Source organism: Lucilia cuprina, chromosome 2 (genome assembly GCF_022045245.1).
Source record: "Lucilia cuprina isolate Lc7/37 chromosome 2, ASM2204524v1, whole genome shotgun sequence".
In the NCBI taxonomy this organism is placed as follows: Eukaryota; Metazoa; Arthropoda; class Insecta; order Diptera; family Calliphoridae; genus Lucilia; species Lucilia cuprina.
Window position 1 is genome coordinate 69,888,399 of NC_060950.1, and position 15,126 is coordinate 69,903,524.

Here is a 15,126-nt window from a genome sequence, read left to right on the forward strand (position 1 = left end):
TTATTTTAATGTTAAGCTTTTTTCGAATGAAATGTTGCCGGAAAATGTAATTTTCAAGTAATATCAACTTTCAAAGTAGACAAATCGTTATTTGTAAAACACTGCCCTATCTGGTTACAACAAAATTATAGAGAATGACATTTATATTTTTTTTACTGTCATTTTTTTTAGTTCTCTTTACCAATATTCGTAAACATTTGCAGAGTTACATTTTTTGCATCCTTTAGAAAATAGTAGCAAAAAACCACTCCTTACATTTTCAACGCTGCTCCAAAGAAAAAGTTTTGTAAAATATGGCGACCGGGCAACATTAAGTTATTTTTTGTTAAAAATTTAATGTTTTTTAAGAAAAAAGTTTATAAAAATCTATAGAAAATGTGTTGATAACAATTGTGAATGCATTGTAAACAACAGCAAGTAAAAATATGTAAGTTTAGGGGCGAATTTTTACAAAAAAGTGTCAATGTGCAAATCGTAGTGTAGACATTTGAGAATGAAAAAGCAAGAGCAGATAATAAAGAAAAAAAGAAGTTAAAACAGTGCCAGAAGCAGAGGAGCCAGCTTTATATGTGTGTGTGTGTTAGTTCATCATATGTCAAATTATATTTTTGCCTTTGGCAAAAATTATTAAGAAAAAATGCCATTAAAAATGTAAAAACAAGGAAAATTTTGCCAAATCTAAAATAAATTTACATACTCCAAGTGTAGTTCAGAAATCAAATCAGAATTGGAATTGTAACTTAAAAGTTCTGGCTGTAGAGGTGGTGGTTTGTATGGGACATGTAAAAATTTAGGTTGGCGTTGGCGTTTATATTTCCTTGCAATAACTACGCCCATGTTAGGAATTATTTAAGAAAAATGTAATTTATTAAAAATATTTGCAAAATATTAAATTAACAAGCAGTATTTTTTGTATATTTCCACTTTGGGCGAAAGAACAGTTTTCATATTGAATGAGGTATACATAAAATGTGGAACATGATGTGCGATGTGATGCCAACTATTTCTGAGGACAGCATCTCCCAAAGATCGTCACAATTCAGTGGCGAAGATGCTAACTTTGAACAGCTAATGGTGTCCATGCTCGATGAGCGGGACAAGTTGATGGACAGCTTAAGGGAGGCCCAAGAACGTCTAAGTGAAACGGAACAAAAGCTTCATGAGATCGAAAAGGAAAGGGATAGTTTACAACGCCAAATAAATGCAAATTTGCCACAGGTTGGTATTCTTCGAAGTATAAAATCTTAAGGAAAATTATTGGTTTTAATTCTAAAAAAATCATTGTTTAGGAATTTGCCACTTTGACCAAAGAACTTACACAGGCCCGTGAAACGTTATTAGAACGTGATGAAGAAATTGGCGAACTTAAAGCAGAACGCAACAATACCAGGGTAACTAACTCTAACTTAATGGCCAAAATATTGATTTTTATATACATTCATGTATTTTAGCTGCTTTTGGAACATTTGGAATGCTTGGTTTCGCGGCATGAACGTTCCTTACGCATGACTGTCGTTAAACGGCAGGCTGCTGCTCAGAGTGGTGTCTCCAGCGAGGTTGAAGTTTTAAAGGCCTTAAAAAGTCTTTTCGAACATCATAAGGCTCTGGATGAAAAAGTTCGCGAACGTCTACGTGTATCATTGGAACGTAACAATTCATTAGAAGCTGAGCTAAACTCTACCAAAGAAGAGGTAAGCAATTGCTATTTTATATTACAAGCCATTTCTATATTTTCTTCTTGTTTGCCTTTTCAGCTTCAACAATACAAATCAGGTGCAATGCAAGCTTTACGTGATAACAATACAGAAAATGGTGTCAGCGAAAAGGTGCGTTTTATACTTCAACCCACATTTGTGTTGTAAGAATTTATTTTGTTATTTAATTATTTATACGTTTGTCTTCTTTTGTTTATTTTAGAATTCATTAAACTTAAATGGAGAAAGTAATGAATCATCAGCCATAAATGCGGCCAATGATTATGCTGCCAAAACCCATGAATTGCAAACAATCATTGAGAAGCAGGTAAACTTAAAATTAAAGATTTTATTTTAATAAATACATTTCTTTTACATAATATTAGGACTGTGTGTATCTGCGTTCTAAGACGTCTGCAATTATTTTTGAAAAAAAGTTGAAAAAATGTTTTTAAACATTTTAATAATGAAAAGGAAATGAAATGTAATTGCAAAATTATTAAAGAATAAGAAATTATTTTGAAAATACTTCTTATTTTTTTAAATATGTACTTTCAAACTTTTGAGAATTCAAAAATTTCTCTTTCAAATCTTGAATAAGTTTTAACATTTATAAACTTTGTTTAATATTTATAGACCTCTGAATTATCCGAATGGCAACGTAGAGTATCGGCACTTAAAAATAAATGCGATGAATTGGATGAAAGTTTAGCCAAAGTTCAAAAAGATTATATGAAATCCCAGGAACAATGTTCAAAACTACAAAGAGATTTAAGAGAAAATGTAGCACAAAAGGAAGATCAGGTAAATGGACAAATCAACTGACATTCATAATATTGAATATAAAATTCATATATAAAATTTGCTGTTTTCTTAACAACAGGAGGAACGTATAGCGACTCTAGAAAAGCGTTATTTAAATGCACAACGTGAATCAACATCATTGCATGATTTGAATGAGAAATTAGAACAAGAACTAAGGCACAAAGAGGCGCAATTAAAGGTACTTTTGTAAAATCTAAAACTAAATAGCACACACCCGCAATCACACATGCAATACATAACCGTCATCTTCCCTTTTTGCATACATTTGTAACATGGTTTGGAAATGTAAAAGAAAAGAGTAGATGTAAAAAGAAAATATGTGTGTGAATGTGAGAAGTGTGTGTTGTATGCTTGAATGTTGTTGTTTTTGTCTTTTAAAGTTACACGAGGAGAAGATTAGTGCCATAGAGGAGAAATTGGAATTGTCGGAACAGAAGTTGGCCCAACAGGCCAAATTACAACCGGATATGGAGGAGCAACTTAAAGCACGTATGGAAGCTTTAACAAAGGTAGGAAATAAGGTATGAATGTGTATCGTATGCGTCAAAGAGGAAATCAATGAAAACAAAACCGTAAATTTCAATTTAATTGTTTTAATTTATTTTTTTCAAATTATCTTAATTTATTTTCTTATAAACAATTTTTTTATAAAGTTTTATTCTTTTTGCATAGTTTTAAATGAAATATGTAATACTTAAAAATGATACCAACAAAAAAAACTTCCTGGTTATGTCTACTATTTACATATATATTGTACATGTATTTGTTATATACTTTTTTTTCTTTTCAATTAAATTTGTTTTTCCTCTGAACGCACTGGCCCAAAATAAAACAAAATCAAACATAAAACAACAAGTACAACATAATTGCACCAAAATATATACATAGATACGTATATATACATACATATATATAATACATTAAATCGTATTCCCATTTTTAGTCACAAATCATTTTAAACATACATTTACAATATCATGCACAATTTTTAAGTACATTATTTTCGTTGCGATTTTCATTTACATTTTTTTCAAATTATATATTTCATGAGCAAAAATTGATATAATTTTTCTGTTTTTGTTTTATAATGAAAAATAAATTTAGGCTCAAGAACGCCATGGCTCGGCTGAAGATCGTATACAAAGACTGGAGGCCAATTTGGAGGAGAAGAATGCGGAGGTAGTTAGACTTAACCAAAGACTTAAAATGAATGAGGAGCACAATATCAGATTGTCCTCTACCGTTGACAAGCTACTGTCCGAATCGAATGAACGTTTGCAAGTGCACTTGAAAGAACGTATGCATGCTTTGGACGAGAAGAACGCACTGACGCAAGAGCTTGAAAAAGCCCGCAAGGTGGCCGAAGAGTTGCACCATGAAAAGAGTGAAATTATGAAAGAACTCTCAAAGACACGCTTAGAAATTGAAAACTTTAAGCGACAACTGCTGCAGCAGGAAATAGCCTATAATATACAACAAACAGAGGCTCTTACGCGTAGTTTATCGCCCAGTAGCGTGGTGGACGGACCACAGGCATTTTCACGCAGTGCTTCCCATGCTAGTTTCGAGACTCATTCTTTGCGGCGCAACAAGTCTCGTTTGCAGGAAGAAAGTGAAAAGTTCCATCGTTCAATGGCCGAACAGGAATGGGAGAAGCTACAACAGGCACATGCCCAGCAGGCGGCCTATGAAATTTCGGTGGCAGCTGCTGAATGTGAAGAGGCTCAGGCAGCTCTCTTTGGCGATGCCGATATGATGTCACCCACGGGTCATACAGATGCCCAGACATTAGCCATGATGTTGCAGGAGCAACTAGATGCCATAAATAATGAAATAAGGTAAAAATTACGTTTTTAAAATTTTACTACAAATAAAATGTAGAAATTTAAAAATTCTTAAAATTCTAATTAAAAAAAATTTTAAATATCAAATATTTTCAAATCCACTAAAATATTAAGAATTTTAAAAAGTTCTAATTTTTATAAAAAAATTTCTTTTTATATATATAACTTTTCATTTATTCAGATTAATACAAGAAGAGAAACAATCAACAGAGGCTCGTGCTGAAGAACTTGAATCACGTGTTGGTAGTTTAGAGCATGTTAATCTACTAGCACGTGGCCGTTCTATGGATCGCCAAAGTCCTCCCATGAGCGGTCGCAGCACACCCAATAGTCCCAATAGAGATTTTATGCAAAAATATCATACTGTAAGTTTACACAAACAATAACCATTGGAAACACTAAAAAAATCCCTTATATTACAGCTCAATCTGCCCGTCTTATCAAGCGATGTTTCGCGTGATGACATACATGGCATGGCATCTAATACCGGTGACTCTAGTTCAGGTGGAGCTGCATCTCCTTTAACTGCACGCTCAATGCGCTTAGAACGTGTTGCTCAGGCATTGGCTCACAGCCAAGAAGAACTACGTAGGCGTTCGATGGGCTTATCGCCCAACCAGCAAATGGCTAACAACTCAGGTCACATGACTATAGCCCACACCGGCTATGGTCTATCACCATTAAGCTCTCGTTATGGCAGCCAAGAATCATTAAGTCGTCACTTCAATACCATGGGTTCAATGTCTATGCTACAGACGCCCACAAATGCTGTGGGGCGAGATTCTGCGTCGGTGGTGCAAAAGAAAAAGGGTATCAAATCTAGTTTAGGTAGATTCTTTAGTAAAAAGGAAAAAGTTAAGGGTGTTAAGGACACACTACCCGATGGTTCGCCTAGCATGATGTCGATTGGTAATCTGTCAATGGGCTTAAGTGAAACCGAATCGAACTATGATGCCATGAGTATGACAGGTGGTATGATGCCACGTATAGCTAGTGTGCCCGGCTCGAAAATATCTTCAGTCGATTATGGAAGACAAAAGAAGTAAGTTTAGCTTAAACTTTAACGAAATAAAGTTTAAATATTATTTTTCTTTCCTAAACAGGGACCACGATTATCGCAATGATTTGCTGGGTGAGGCTATGAAAGCGGGCACACCATTCGCTTTGTGGAATGGACCCACCATTGTTGCTTGGCTAGAGTTGTGGGTCGGTATGCCAGCTTGGTATGTAGCTGCCTGCAGAGCTAATGTTAAAAGTGGAGCCATTATGAGTGCCCTCAGTGACACTGAAATACAAAGAGAAATTGGTAAGTATTAAAAATAATTAAGCAAACTTATGAAAAGAACTTTATTTTGTTTTTGTTTTTTCATTATAGGTATAAGCAATCCCTTGCACAGACTTAAATTACGTCTGGCCATTCAGGAAATGGTTTCATTAACTTCACCCTCGGCGCCGCAAACATCACGAACAACTTTAGCATTTGGTAAGTGCAGAAAAGAAGCAAATAAAATAGTTAAAAATAACTCAATTGGCATAAATTATAAAATAATTTATAACCAAATATGATTAATACTTTAATTAATTCCATTAACCATCGTCTTCTCTTCTATTCTATTTTATTTGTTTTGTTAAGGTGACATGAATCACGAATGGATTGGTAATTATTGGCTGCCGGGTTTGGGCCTACCGCAATATCGCACAACATTTATGGAGTGTCTAGTCGATGCTCGTATGCTAGATCATTTAACGAAAAAAGATCTTAGGGGACAACTCAAAATGGTTGATAGCTTTCATCGTACAAGTCTACAATATGGCATATCGTGCCTAAAACGTCTCAACTACGATCGCAATGAACTTGAACACAGAAGAAAAATGTCTGAGAATGGTTTGTGTGATGTTTTAGTTTGGAGTAATGAACGTGTTATACGTTATGTTTCCAGTATTGGTTTAAAGGTAAGTTTAAAAAATTCCAAGGATTTATCAAAATTTACCTACAATTGACTTTTCTTCACTAAAAAATCGAATTTTCACTAAAGTTTTGAACTTTTATAGAAATTTCGAATTTTCTGTAATTTGGAACTTTCACCAAAATGTTGAATTTATTATCGAAAGAAAATTATCACATAATTTTGAACTTTTACAAAATTTCACTAAAATTTAGAATTTTTACTCAAATTTTAACTTTTAATAGAATGTCGAAATTTTACAAAAATTCGAATTTAATTTAAACATTTTATTGAAAATTTCGAATTTGTACACAAATTTCAAATTTTTTCTAAATCTTTTAATTTCTAATACGAATTTTACAAAATTTTCGAATTTTTACTAATATTAGAATTTTTAAAAAATTTCGAATTTTTACAAAAATTTGATTTTCCAATGAGTTTTCAAATTTTTTCTAACTTTTATAATGTTTTTTAAAATTTTAAACTTTTACATAAATGTTGAAATTTTGTTAAAAATTTCGAACGTAAATTTTGAATTTTTGCAAAAATTTCAAATTTGTTTATAAAATATGGGACTTTACCTCAAAATTTTGAATTTTTACTCAAATTATAACTTTTAATTCGATTTCGAAATTTTAGTTTATAAATTTAATAAATTATTCATTGAAACATCAAAAATTTTTACTAAAATTTCGATTTAATAATAAAAATTTCACAACAATTCGAAATTTCACTTTAACTTCGAACCTTCTCTGAAATATTAAACTTTTACTGAAATTTAAAATTTCTACTAAAATATCAGATTTTTTATTAAAATATTGAATTTTCACAAAAATTTCGATTATATACTAAAATTTTTACATAAATTCGAAATTTCACTTTAACTTCGAATTTTATTTAAAATTTCGAATTTCGAGATTTCCCTGAAATGTCGAATATTGTCCGAAATTTTATATAAAAATATTGAATTTTCACCAAATTTCCCTTAAATCTCAATTTTTTTTTTTCGAAATTTTGTATTAAATTATTGAATTTTCACAAAAATTTCTCTTGAATTTCGACCTTGTAAAATTTCAATTTTCGAAATTTCTTTGAAGTGTAGAAATTTTCTCGAAATTTTGTATAAAAATATTGAATTTTTTCTAAAATTTCGATTTCATACTAAAATGTTTGCTAACATTCGAAATTTCACTTCAATTTTGAACTTTATCTTAAACTTCGAATTTTTCTTAAATCTCGATTTTTTTCGAAATTTTGTTAATATATTGAATTTTCATAAAAATTTCGATTTTTTACTAAAATTTTCGCTAACATTGAAATTTCACTACAATTTCGAACTTTTGGATTTTGAAATTTCTTTAAAATCTCGATTTTCTTTCGAAATTTCATATATATAATATCGAATTTTTACAAAAGTACCGATTTTAAACAAAAATTTATGCTAACATTTAAATTTTCAATACAACTTCGAACTTTTTTTGAAATTTCAAAATTTTTCTAAAATCTAGTTTTTTTGAGAAATTTATATAAATAAATATTGAAATATATAAATATTGAATTTTCACAAAAATATCGATTCCGCTAACACTCGAATTTTCAGTAAAATTTCGAACCTTCTCTAAAATTTCGAATTTTTGAATAACATTTTGTATGTGAAATTAAAATTTCACTTAAATTATAAAATTTTGAATTTCGCATTAAAATTTTACTTAAATTTTGAACTTTCATTTTAATTTTGAATTTTTGTTTTTAATTTAAGGAATATGCAAATAATTTACTGGAATCCGGTGTACATGGAGCTTTAATAGCTTTAGATGAAAGTTTCGATGCCCAAGCAATGGCCTTGGCCTTACAAATACCAACACAAAATGCTCAGGTAATTATAGTTTAATTTAATTGATTTTTTAGTTTTTTTTATAGAATTTCAAACAAATTATCCATTTTGTATATATTTTTTTTAACTATTCAAGGCTCGCCAAATTTTAGATACGGAATTTAATAATCTATTACAAATTGCCACAGATCGTAGGCCCGAAAATGAGCAACTTAATAAATCTTGATCTTATTCACCAACCAATAACCAACGACAGTTATATACCCCCAGCGATCCTTAGGCTAACAAATAAAGCTTGGTAAAAACGCATTACATGACTAGAAACATAGAAACAACAACAACACTAAGTGGGTCTGAATATGTAATTTAAACTGAGCCTTTTTTTGAAGCCTTTAAAAAGTCGTCTACGTGTGTTCATGTTTAAACCAAAATTTAAAGTGTAACGCAAAATTTGAAAACAAACAAAAAAACAAAAAAACAAAAACAAAAAAATATTTATTGCAATACTAACTACTATTACTACTCTGTTGTTATACATAAAACAAACAAAGAATTATACATACTTATTTTTGTTAAGTATGTCATTAAACTTAAAACATACAAAAAAACAAACAAACCAAACAAACAAACAAAAAAAGAAACATAACAAATGCCTACATACTCTCCTCGAAAATTCGTTAAATATAACTAAATATATTTAAGCCTTTGCTTCTTACCACTAAAACCACTACTAACTAACATTCACTAAACAAAAAAAACATAAACAAATCCTAACTAAATGAATTACATTAAACAAGTACTTCAGAGAAATTTAAACAACTACAACATATAAAGAAAAACATTGACAGTATTTTTCCTCAACTCCTTTAAGAGCCAAGAAATGATGATAAGCTTTTAAAATTCTTCATTCTAATACCTACTAATACCAGTGTTACTCGCTAAGATACTTCCAGTTCCATTACTTTTTCCCAAGCTAACAACAAAAAGCTTAAAAGAAGAAAACTTACCTTATAAAGCAACATTTAAATCATGCCACACACACACAAGTATACAATACAATTTATGCTTAAATGTATGCAAATGCAAATGTATACCTAAACTTACCAGCTATCACTCAACTCTTTTTCATTCACACAAAAATATAGACAAATGAAACCAATGCAAACCAATCAACAATCCTCAAAACAAATATACTTAATAGCTTAAATCTTAACTAAACAAAAAAAGAAACAACAACTTTATAGCATCTATAGAATGGTCAATATTATCTCTCGATATGATTATAAATGATATGATGATGTTGGGAAACAGCAAGTATTAATTTATAAACAAATAAACAAATTTATATAATTACATACATACAAAACTATTAAATGAAATTACAGCTTTAAAAGGCATCTTTTTACTACAAAAACATAAAAAAACAAAACAAACAACATCATACATATTTTATATATATAAATATATATAAATACTAAATAATAATTATATAATTAATTAACAAAAGCATAATTTCGATTTCTAAACACTACATTAAACGCCGTTGATAACTAAACAAAAAAAAAGGTAAAAGAAAAAACTCACAAAAAAAAAAAATTAAAAATTAACCTTAATACTTGTAGTTTCGTACATTTGAAAAACAAAAACAAAAAAATATATACATATGAAAAATAACTACATATTAAATTTATTAAGCATAAGTTAATTTATAAAAAAAAAAAATATTTGACAAAATTTCATACAGTTATAAAAATAATTTTTTTATTTGTTTTGCAAAAAGAAAATTATATTTAGAAAATTAAAAAAAAAAATAGTTATAAAAACAAGCGAATATGTTAAAAAAAGGATATTTATTCTTTTTTATATATATAAAACCAAACTGCCCGTTAAGTAATATGTTTTAGGAAAAACTTAAATTTAAAAAAAAAAATTGTTTTAGAAAAGTTCAAAAACATCAAATTTAATTTATTTATTTTAGGCTTTAACCCTCAAAGTAAACTTTATTGTGAATGACTTTTTTTTAAGATTATGTCTAAAGAGTTAAATTTTACTAATAAGTAAGTTTTAAAATCAATTTTAAACTATTTTGTATAAACTATTTTCAAAATATGTATAATGAATATTTCACTACTATTGTGAATGAAATTCTAGAAACAATTCTTTTAAAAACTGCAATATAATTTGTATAAATTACGTTTTAAAAGTGAAGTCTCACTAAAAACTTATACAGCTAGTACAAAGCTTACGAATAATGAAATTTCAGTTTCAGCTACTGTGAATGTTTTTAAAATGAAAACTTTTTTTCTAAGAAGGAATTCTTTTAAAAACTGCAATATAATTTGTATAAATTACCTTTAAAAAGTCTAGTCTCAACAAAAACGTATACAGCTAGTACAAAGTTTACGTTATGGTGAATAATGAAATGTCAGTTCCAGTTATTGTGAATGAATTTCACAGTTCTTGAAATTCTCTTAAAAAATTGTAAATATATTTGTATAAATTACATATAAAAAGTCCAGTGGCAACAAAATAGTATTCAGCTGGTACAAAGTTTATATAATGGTGAAAAGTGAAATTTCAGTTTCACCTACTGTGAATGTTTTTAAAGTGCAAAACTTTTTTTCTAAGAATCAAGTCTTTTAAAATTGCAATATAATTTGTATAAATTATGTTTATAACGTCCAGTGTCAACAAACTCTTACTCAGCTGGTACAAAATTTACGTTATTGTGAATAATGAAATTTCAGTTTCACCTACTGTGTATGTTTTTAAAGTGCAAAACTTTTTTTCTAAGAAGCAAGTCTAAAGATTGCAATATAATTTGTATAAATTACCTTTAAAAAGCCTAGTGTCAACAAAAACGTATGCAGCTAGTACAAAGTTTACGTTATTGTGAATAATGAAATTTGAGTTTTTAAAGTGAATTTTTGAAATTTAAAACTTATTATCACAAACGGAAATTAAATTTTAATTAAAAAACCTTTAAGGTGTTTCAATACAGTGTTTTATTTTTATATGAAAATTATTGTGAATGAAGTGCTAAAGCATAAACTTTAAAAATCCGTGCTCTATTGTTACACATACTCTATTGTAATAAAGTTTTCTTAGTATGAGTTCAAAAGTTGCGTTCACAAAGATTTGCTGTTTCTTAAATAATGTTTTCAATTGCTTGAACTAATTGTGAATGAAGTTCTAAAACAAATACCAAAATTTTGTGTAACAGAACAAGTCGAGTCTCAAATTGAAGCGTTCAACATAAACATATTCATTTTGTACGTCATTCAAATTCAAAACTTACTAATGTGTTCCAATATAGTTTTAATATAACTAAAAACTATTGTGAATTAATATTCTATATCGAACTTTTAAATTTTTGAAAAATATTTAGCAAGTTCAAAAATACTTTCTTTTGTTATAAAGTTTTCTAAGTTATTGTGAATTATTGAATTACAAAATAATCTATTGTTGTTATTGTGAATGAATTTATATATACAATTTTTAAAACTATTAGGCAAATATTAAATTTAGTTGGAAACATTTTAAGGTTTTTGAATTTAGTTTAAAAATCTCTTAAAACTATGGTGAATTAATTTCCAAAACAAATTTGTAAATCCTTTTAAAATCCATAACAACAATAGAGTCTTAATAGTTTCATTTTTAGTGAAGATTTAGTAATAACTTTAAAGCGTTTTATGACAGTTTCGAAATTTGAGTTATTGTGAATGAAATGAAAATTAGGGAATATTAAACAAACTTGTTTCGACTTGTATAATGAAAATCATTTCATTTACTAAAAATTATGATAAAATAAAAAGAAATGAAATTATTTTATATTTCAACTAATTTTAAAGTTCATTGTGAATAAAAATGCTAATTTTAAAGTTCATTGTGAATATAAATGCTTCAGTAAAATTAAAATTTCTTAAAACTTTTGGAAATTGATTACAATTACTAAGCAGATGTTCTCATCATTTTAATAAAATAATATTTTATTAAAAAAATATTTAAAACTGAGCTTAAATCATATTTATTGTGAATGAAAAGGGGAAAAAAGAATGTCACTTTATATAAGTTTATAAATATCAGAGTTTCATTTAGTGGGAAAATTGCAATGTATAATGATTTTTGTTTTTTAATTAAGTTTTACAACTATTGTGAATAGAATCTTCAACAGATGATAAATTCCTATACAATTTATTGGTTGTTTAGAATATAGTTTTGTCATTTATTAAAAAAATAGCCATATAAAGCATGTCATTACTTTTAACTTACTTATTCAAGATTATTTGCAATATTTTCATGTCATTGAAATTTTATGATTATATCATCCATTACATGAGTGTTAAACTTATATTAAGCAAATTAACATAAATTCATATTTTGCTGTAGCTTTTAAAGTCTTACTTTTTTAATATATTTCTTTTTTTGCATTTAAGTTTAAGTTTCTTCTAAAGCTATTAAAATAAGGGCAGTTTATTTTTTCTTTAAAAACTTTATTCTTTGTTTAATAACTTTTGCAAAATAAAAGCATATCCATTATTGTTTATTTTTTTATTATTATTATTATAATTATTGTTTTGTTATTAATATTTAATAAACATCAGTTAATAAGTTATTTAACAAACGTTTTTTTATATACAATATTATTTTTTTTTTAATTTATTACTATTTTACCACCTATAACAATGCTTGGCCTTAATTTTATTTTTTATTAATTTGTTTAATTTTTTATATTGTATTATAATTTTCTAACAATTTTCTAAGTTAAATAACATTTCTGTTAATAGTTATTACTATTGTTTTAACAAACTCCTTAGAACAACTTTAGTCTCCACCCCACCCCTTTAAATTCCTAAAAAAAAACTTAATAACTTGCACTCTGTTTAGCCTTTAAATTTTTCATAAACTAATTATTAAAAAAAAAACAAAAAATGCTAATAATAATTATAAAAAATATAGTATAACTTTACTAAGACAAAAAAATTAACTCATATATTAACTATTATGATTATAATTATTATTATTATCTATATACATATTATTATATACAAAATTATTTAGAAGACATTCGTATGTACATAACATTATAAACAAATAAAATATAGTGTGAATTAATTTAATAAAAACAAAAGTGAATATAAAAAAAATGAGAAAAAAAACAAAACAAAAACTAAGCCTTTTAGGTTTATTTATGTAAAAAATAATAATAATAAAAATGATGTATAAGCAAACAAAAATAAAAAAATATATATATATTTAACAAATATTAAGTAAAAAAAATCAGCAAACAGAAAACAAAAAAAAAAATCGGTTAAAACTGAATAAAATTAACAATCCCGGTGTACTTAAGAAATGTTTGGAATTTTCTTTTCTTAAGTAGCAAATAACCGCTCTAAAAATATTTAATACAAAAATAATATTAAAAAAAATGAACAAATATATGAATATTAATAAAAAAAATAATAAATAACAGTCGTTCATTTGCTAAGTTTCTTTAAAAAAAAGTGTAATTTTTTTTTTGGCTTAAGTTCTTTAACAAACATATGTATAAGTAAAAGATGACAGACGACACATTTGACGTTATATTTGTACTTCAAGCAATTATCTATAGAAGAAGCTATTGATAAAGGTAAAGAAAGTAATGGTTTTTTGGAATTCCTGTAAGAAAGGTAAGTTTCTATAGCTTTTAATTATAGAAATATTTATTTACATTGAAAATTTTATGTAAAAAGTTATAATTTTTACAACGACTGTAAATATACATAATAATAGCATACATATATACAATTCTAAATGCCACTCATTTATTGATTCACAGTTGTGTAGATCCTATTTGTTCATCAAAAATCTGGGGCCAAATTGCCGCCTACATCCGATTAAAATTAATTTCAAAAACTAAAATTTTATTTCGATATCACGTAAACTATAATACGGCTCCTGATCTTTTATAAAATTTATAAAAATAATCACCCCTATTCTGTCATTTGCTTACGTTTACTCATTCAGTTACGCAACGAACGAAAAAAAGGTATTCCAACAAAAAAAAAAAAAACTGAATCGTAAGAAAACGAAGAAGCGTTACGATCGTAATTACGTTTTTGTAAGTTGTTGTTTATGTGACGGAAAGTCCAATCGAAATGCAGAATACCAAATCTGGCAAACGGGGAAAATTTCGATTCAAATTGAAATACAGAATAGGGGCTAATAATTTCTCTAATAAAAATCTTATTTTTATATGAAAACCAAATCAAGATATAACATCTAAATATGTAAATAATGCATTTCTGTTCTGTTCATGTTCCTTGATTAATTTTCATATAAAAAAGTTTAGTCAGTAAACTTAATCACAAATTTCGCAAATTATTACTTATACCAGTCTTGTCTCAAATGCGAAATATGCACTAATCATCATCCCTTTAGTTTTTATAACCCTGTTTAAACATGCATATGTTTTTTATTGTTTTGTTTTTGCCCCAGTCATAATAAACAAATATCGTGTACCTATTAAATGTTCCTTCCAGCATGAATTCGCTAATACGCGACTTGACTGTTTATTCATTAAAATAAGTAAACAAACAAATAAAAAAAATAATTTAGTACATATAGTATAGTAGTATGTATTATTAATAAAACAATCAAAATCAATTGCGTGACCAACCGACAAACGTCCATACAAGAGAAATATTAGTTAATTATTCACACAAACATGCACAGAGTAAATGTACATCATCATACAATGAGACGACGATTGCTCTAAAAAAGTTAGACCAACTGGCTGGGGGTACTGACTGTCAACTGAAGACAGTTGGAAAATTAGTCAGAAATATTAAGAAATATTAAGAAATAGATAGATAGATAGATAGATAGATAGATAGATAGATAGATAGATAGATAGATAAATAGATAGATATATAGATATATAGATATATAGATATATAGATATATAGGTAGATAGATAGATAGATAGATAGATAGATAGATAG

General features: G+C 27.4%; 1 protein-coding gene across 4 annotated transcripts; it reads left to right on the forward strand.

The window, feature by feature from the left end:
- The first annotated feature begins 261 nt into the window (after positions 1-261).
- LOC111674536 (liprin-alpha-1) lies at positions 262-9,649 on the forward strand. 4 transcript variants are annotated; one of them, XM_023435160.2, is made up of 17 exons: positions 262-427; positions 937-1,218; positions 1,290-1,391; positions 1,452-1,691; positions 1,755-1,826; positions 1,918-2,022; positions 2,331-2,498; positions 2,578-2,697; positions 2,900-3,040; positions 3,624-4,357; positions 4,545-4,728; positions 4,786-5,405; positions 5,467-5,669; positions 5,739-5,846; positions 5,997-6,316; positions 8,069-8,185; positions 8,280-9,649. In XM_023435160.2, the coding sequence occupies exons 2-17, from the start codon at positions 970-972 to the stop codon at positions 8,367-8,369; spliced, it is 3,573 nt and encodes a 1,190-aa protein (XP_023290928.1). In that variant the 5' UTR covers positions 262-427; positions 937-969; the 3' UTR covers positions 8,370-9,649. The 4 variants fall into 4 exon arrangements, with proteins under 4 accessions (XP_023290928.1, XP_023290927.1, XP_023290931.1 ...); XM_023435159.2 differs by having other exon boundaries at positions 942-1,218; XM_023435163.2 differs by having other exon boundaries at positions 263-427; positions 942-1,218; positions 2,900-3,028.
- Positions 9,650-15,126: the final 5,477 nt, after the last annotated feature.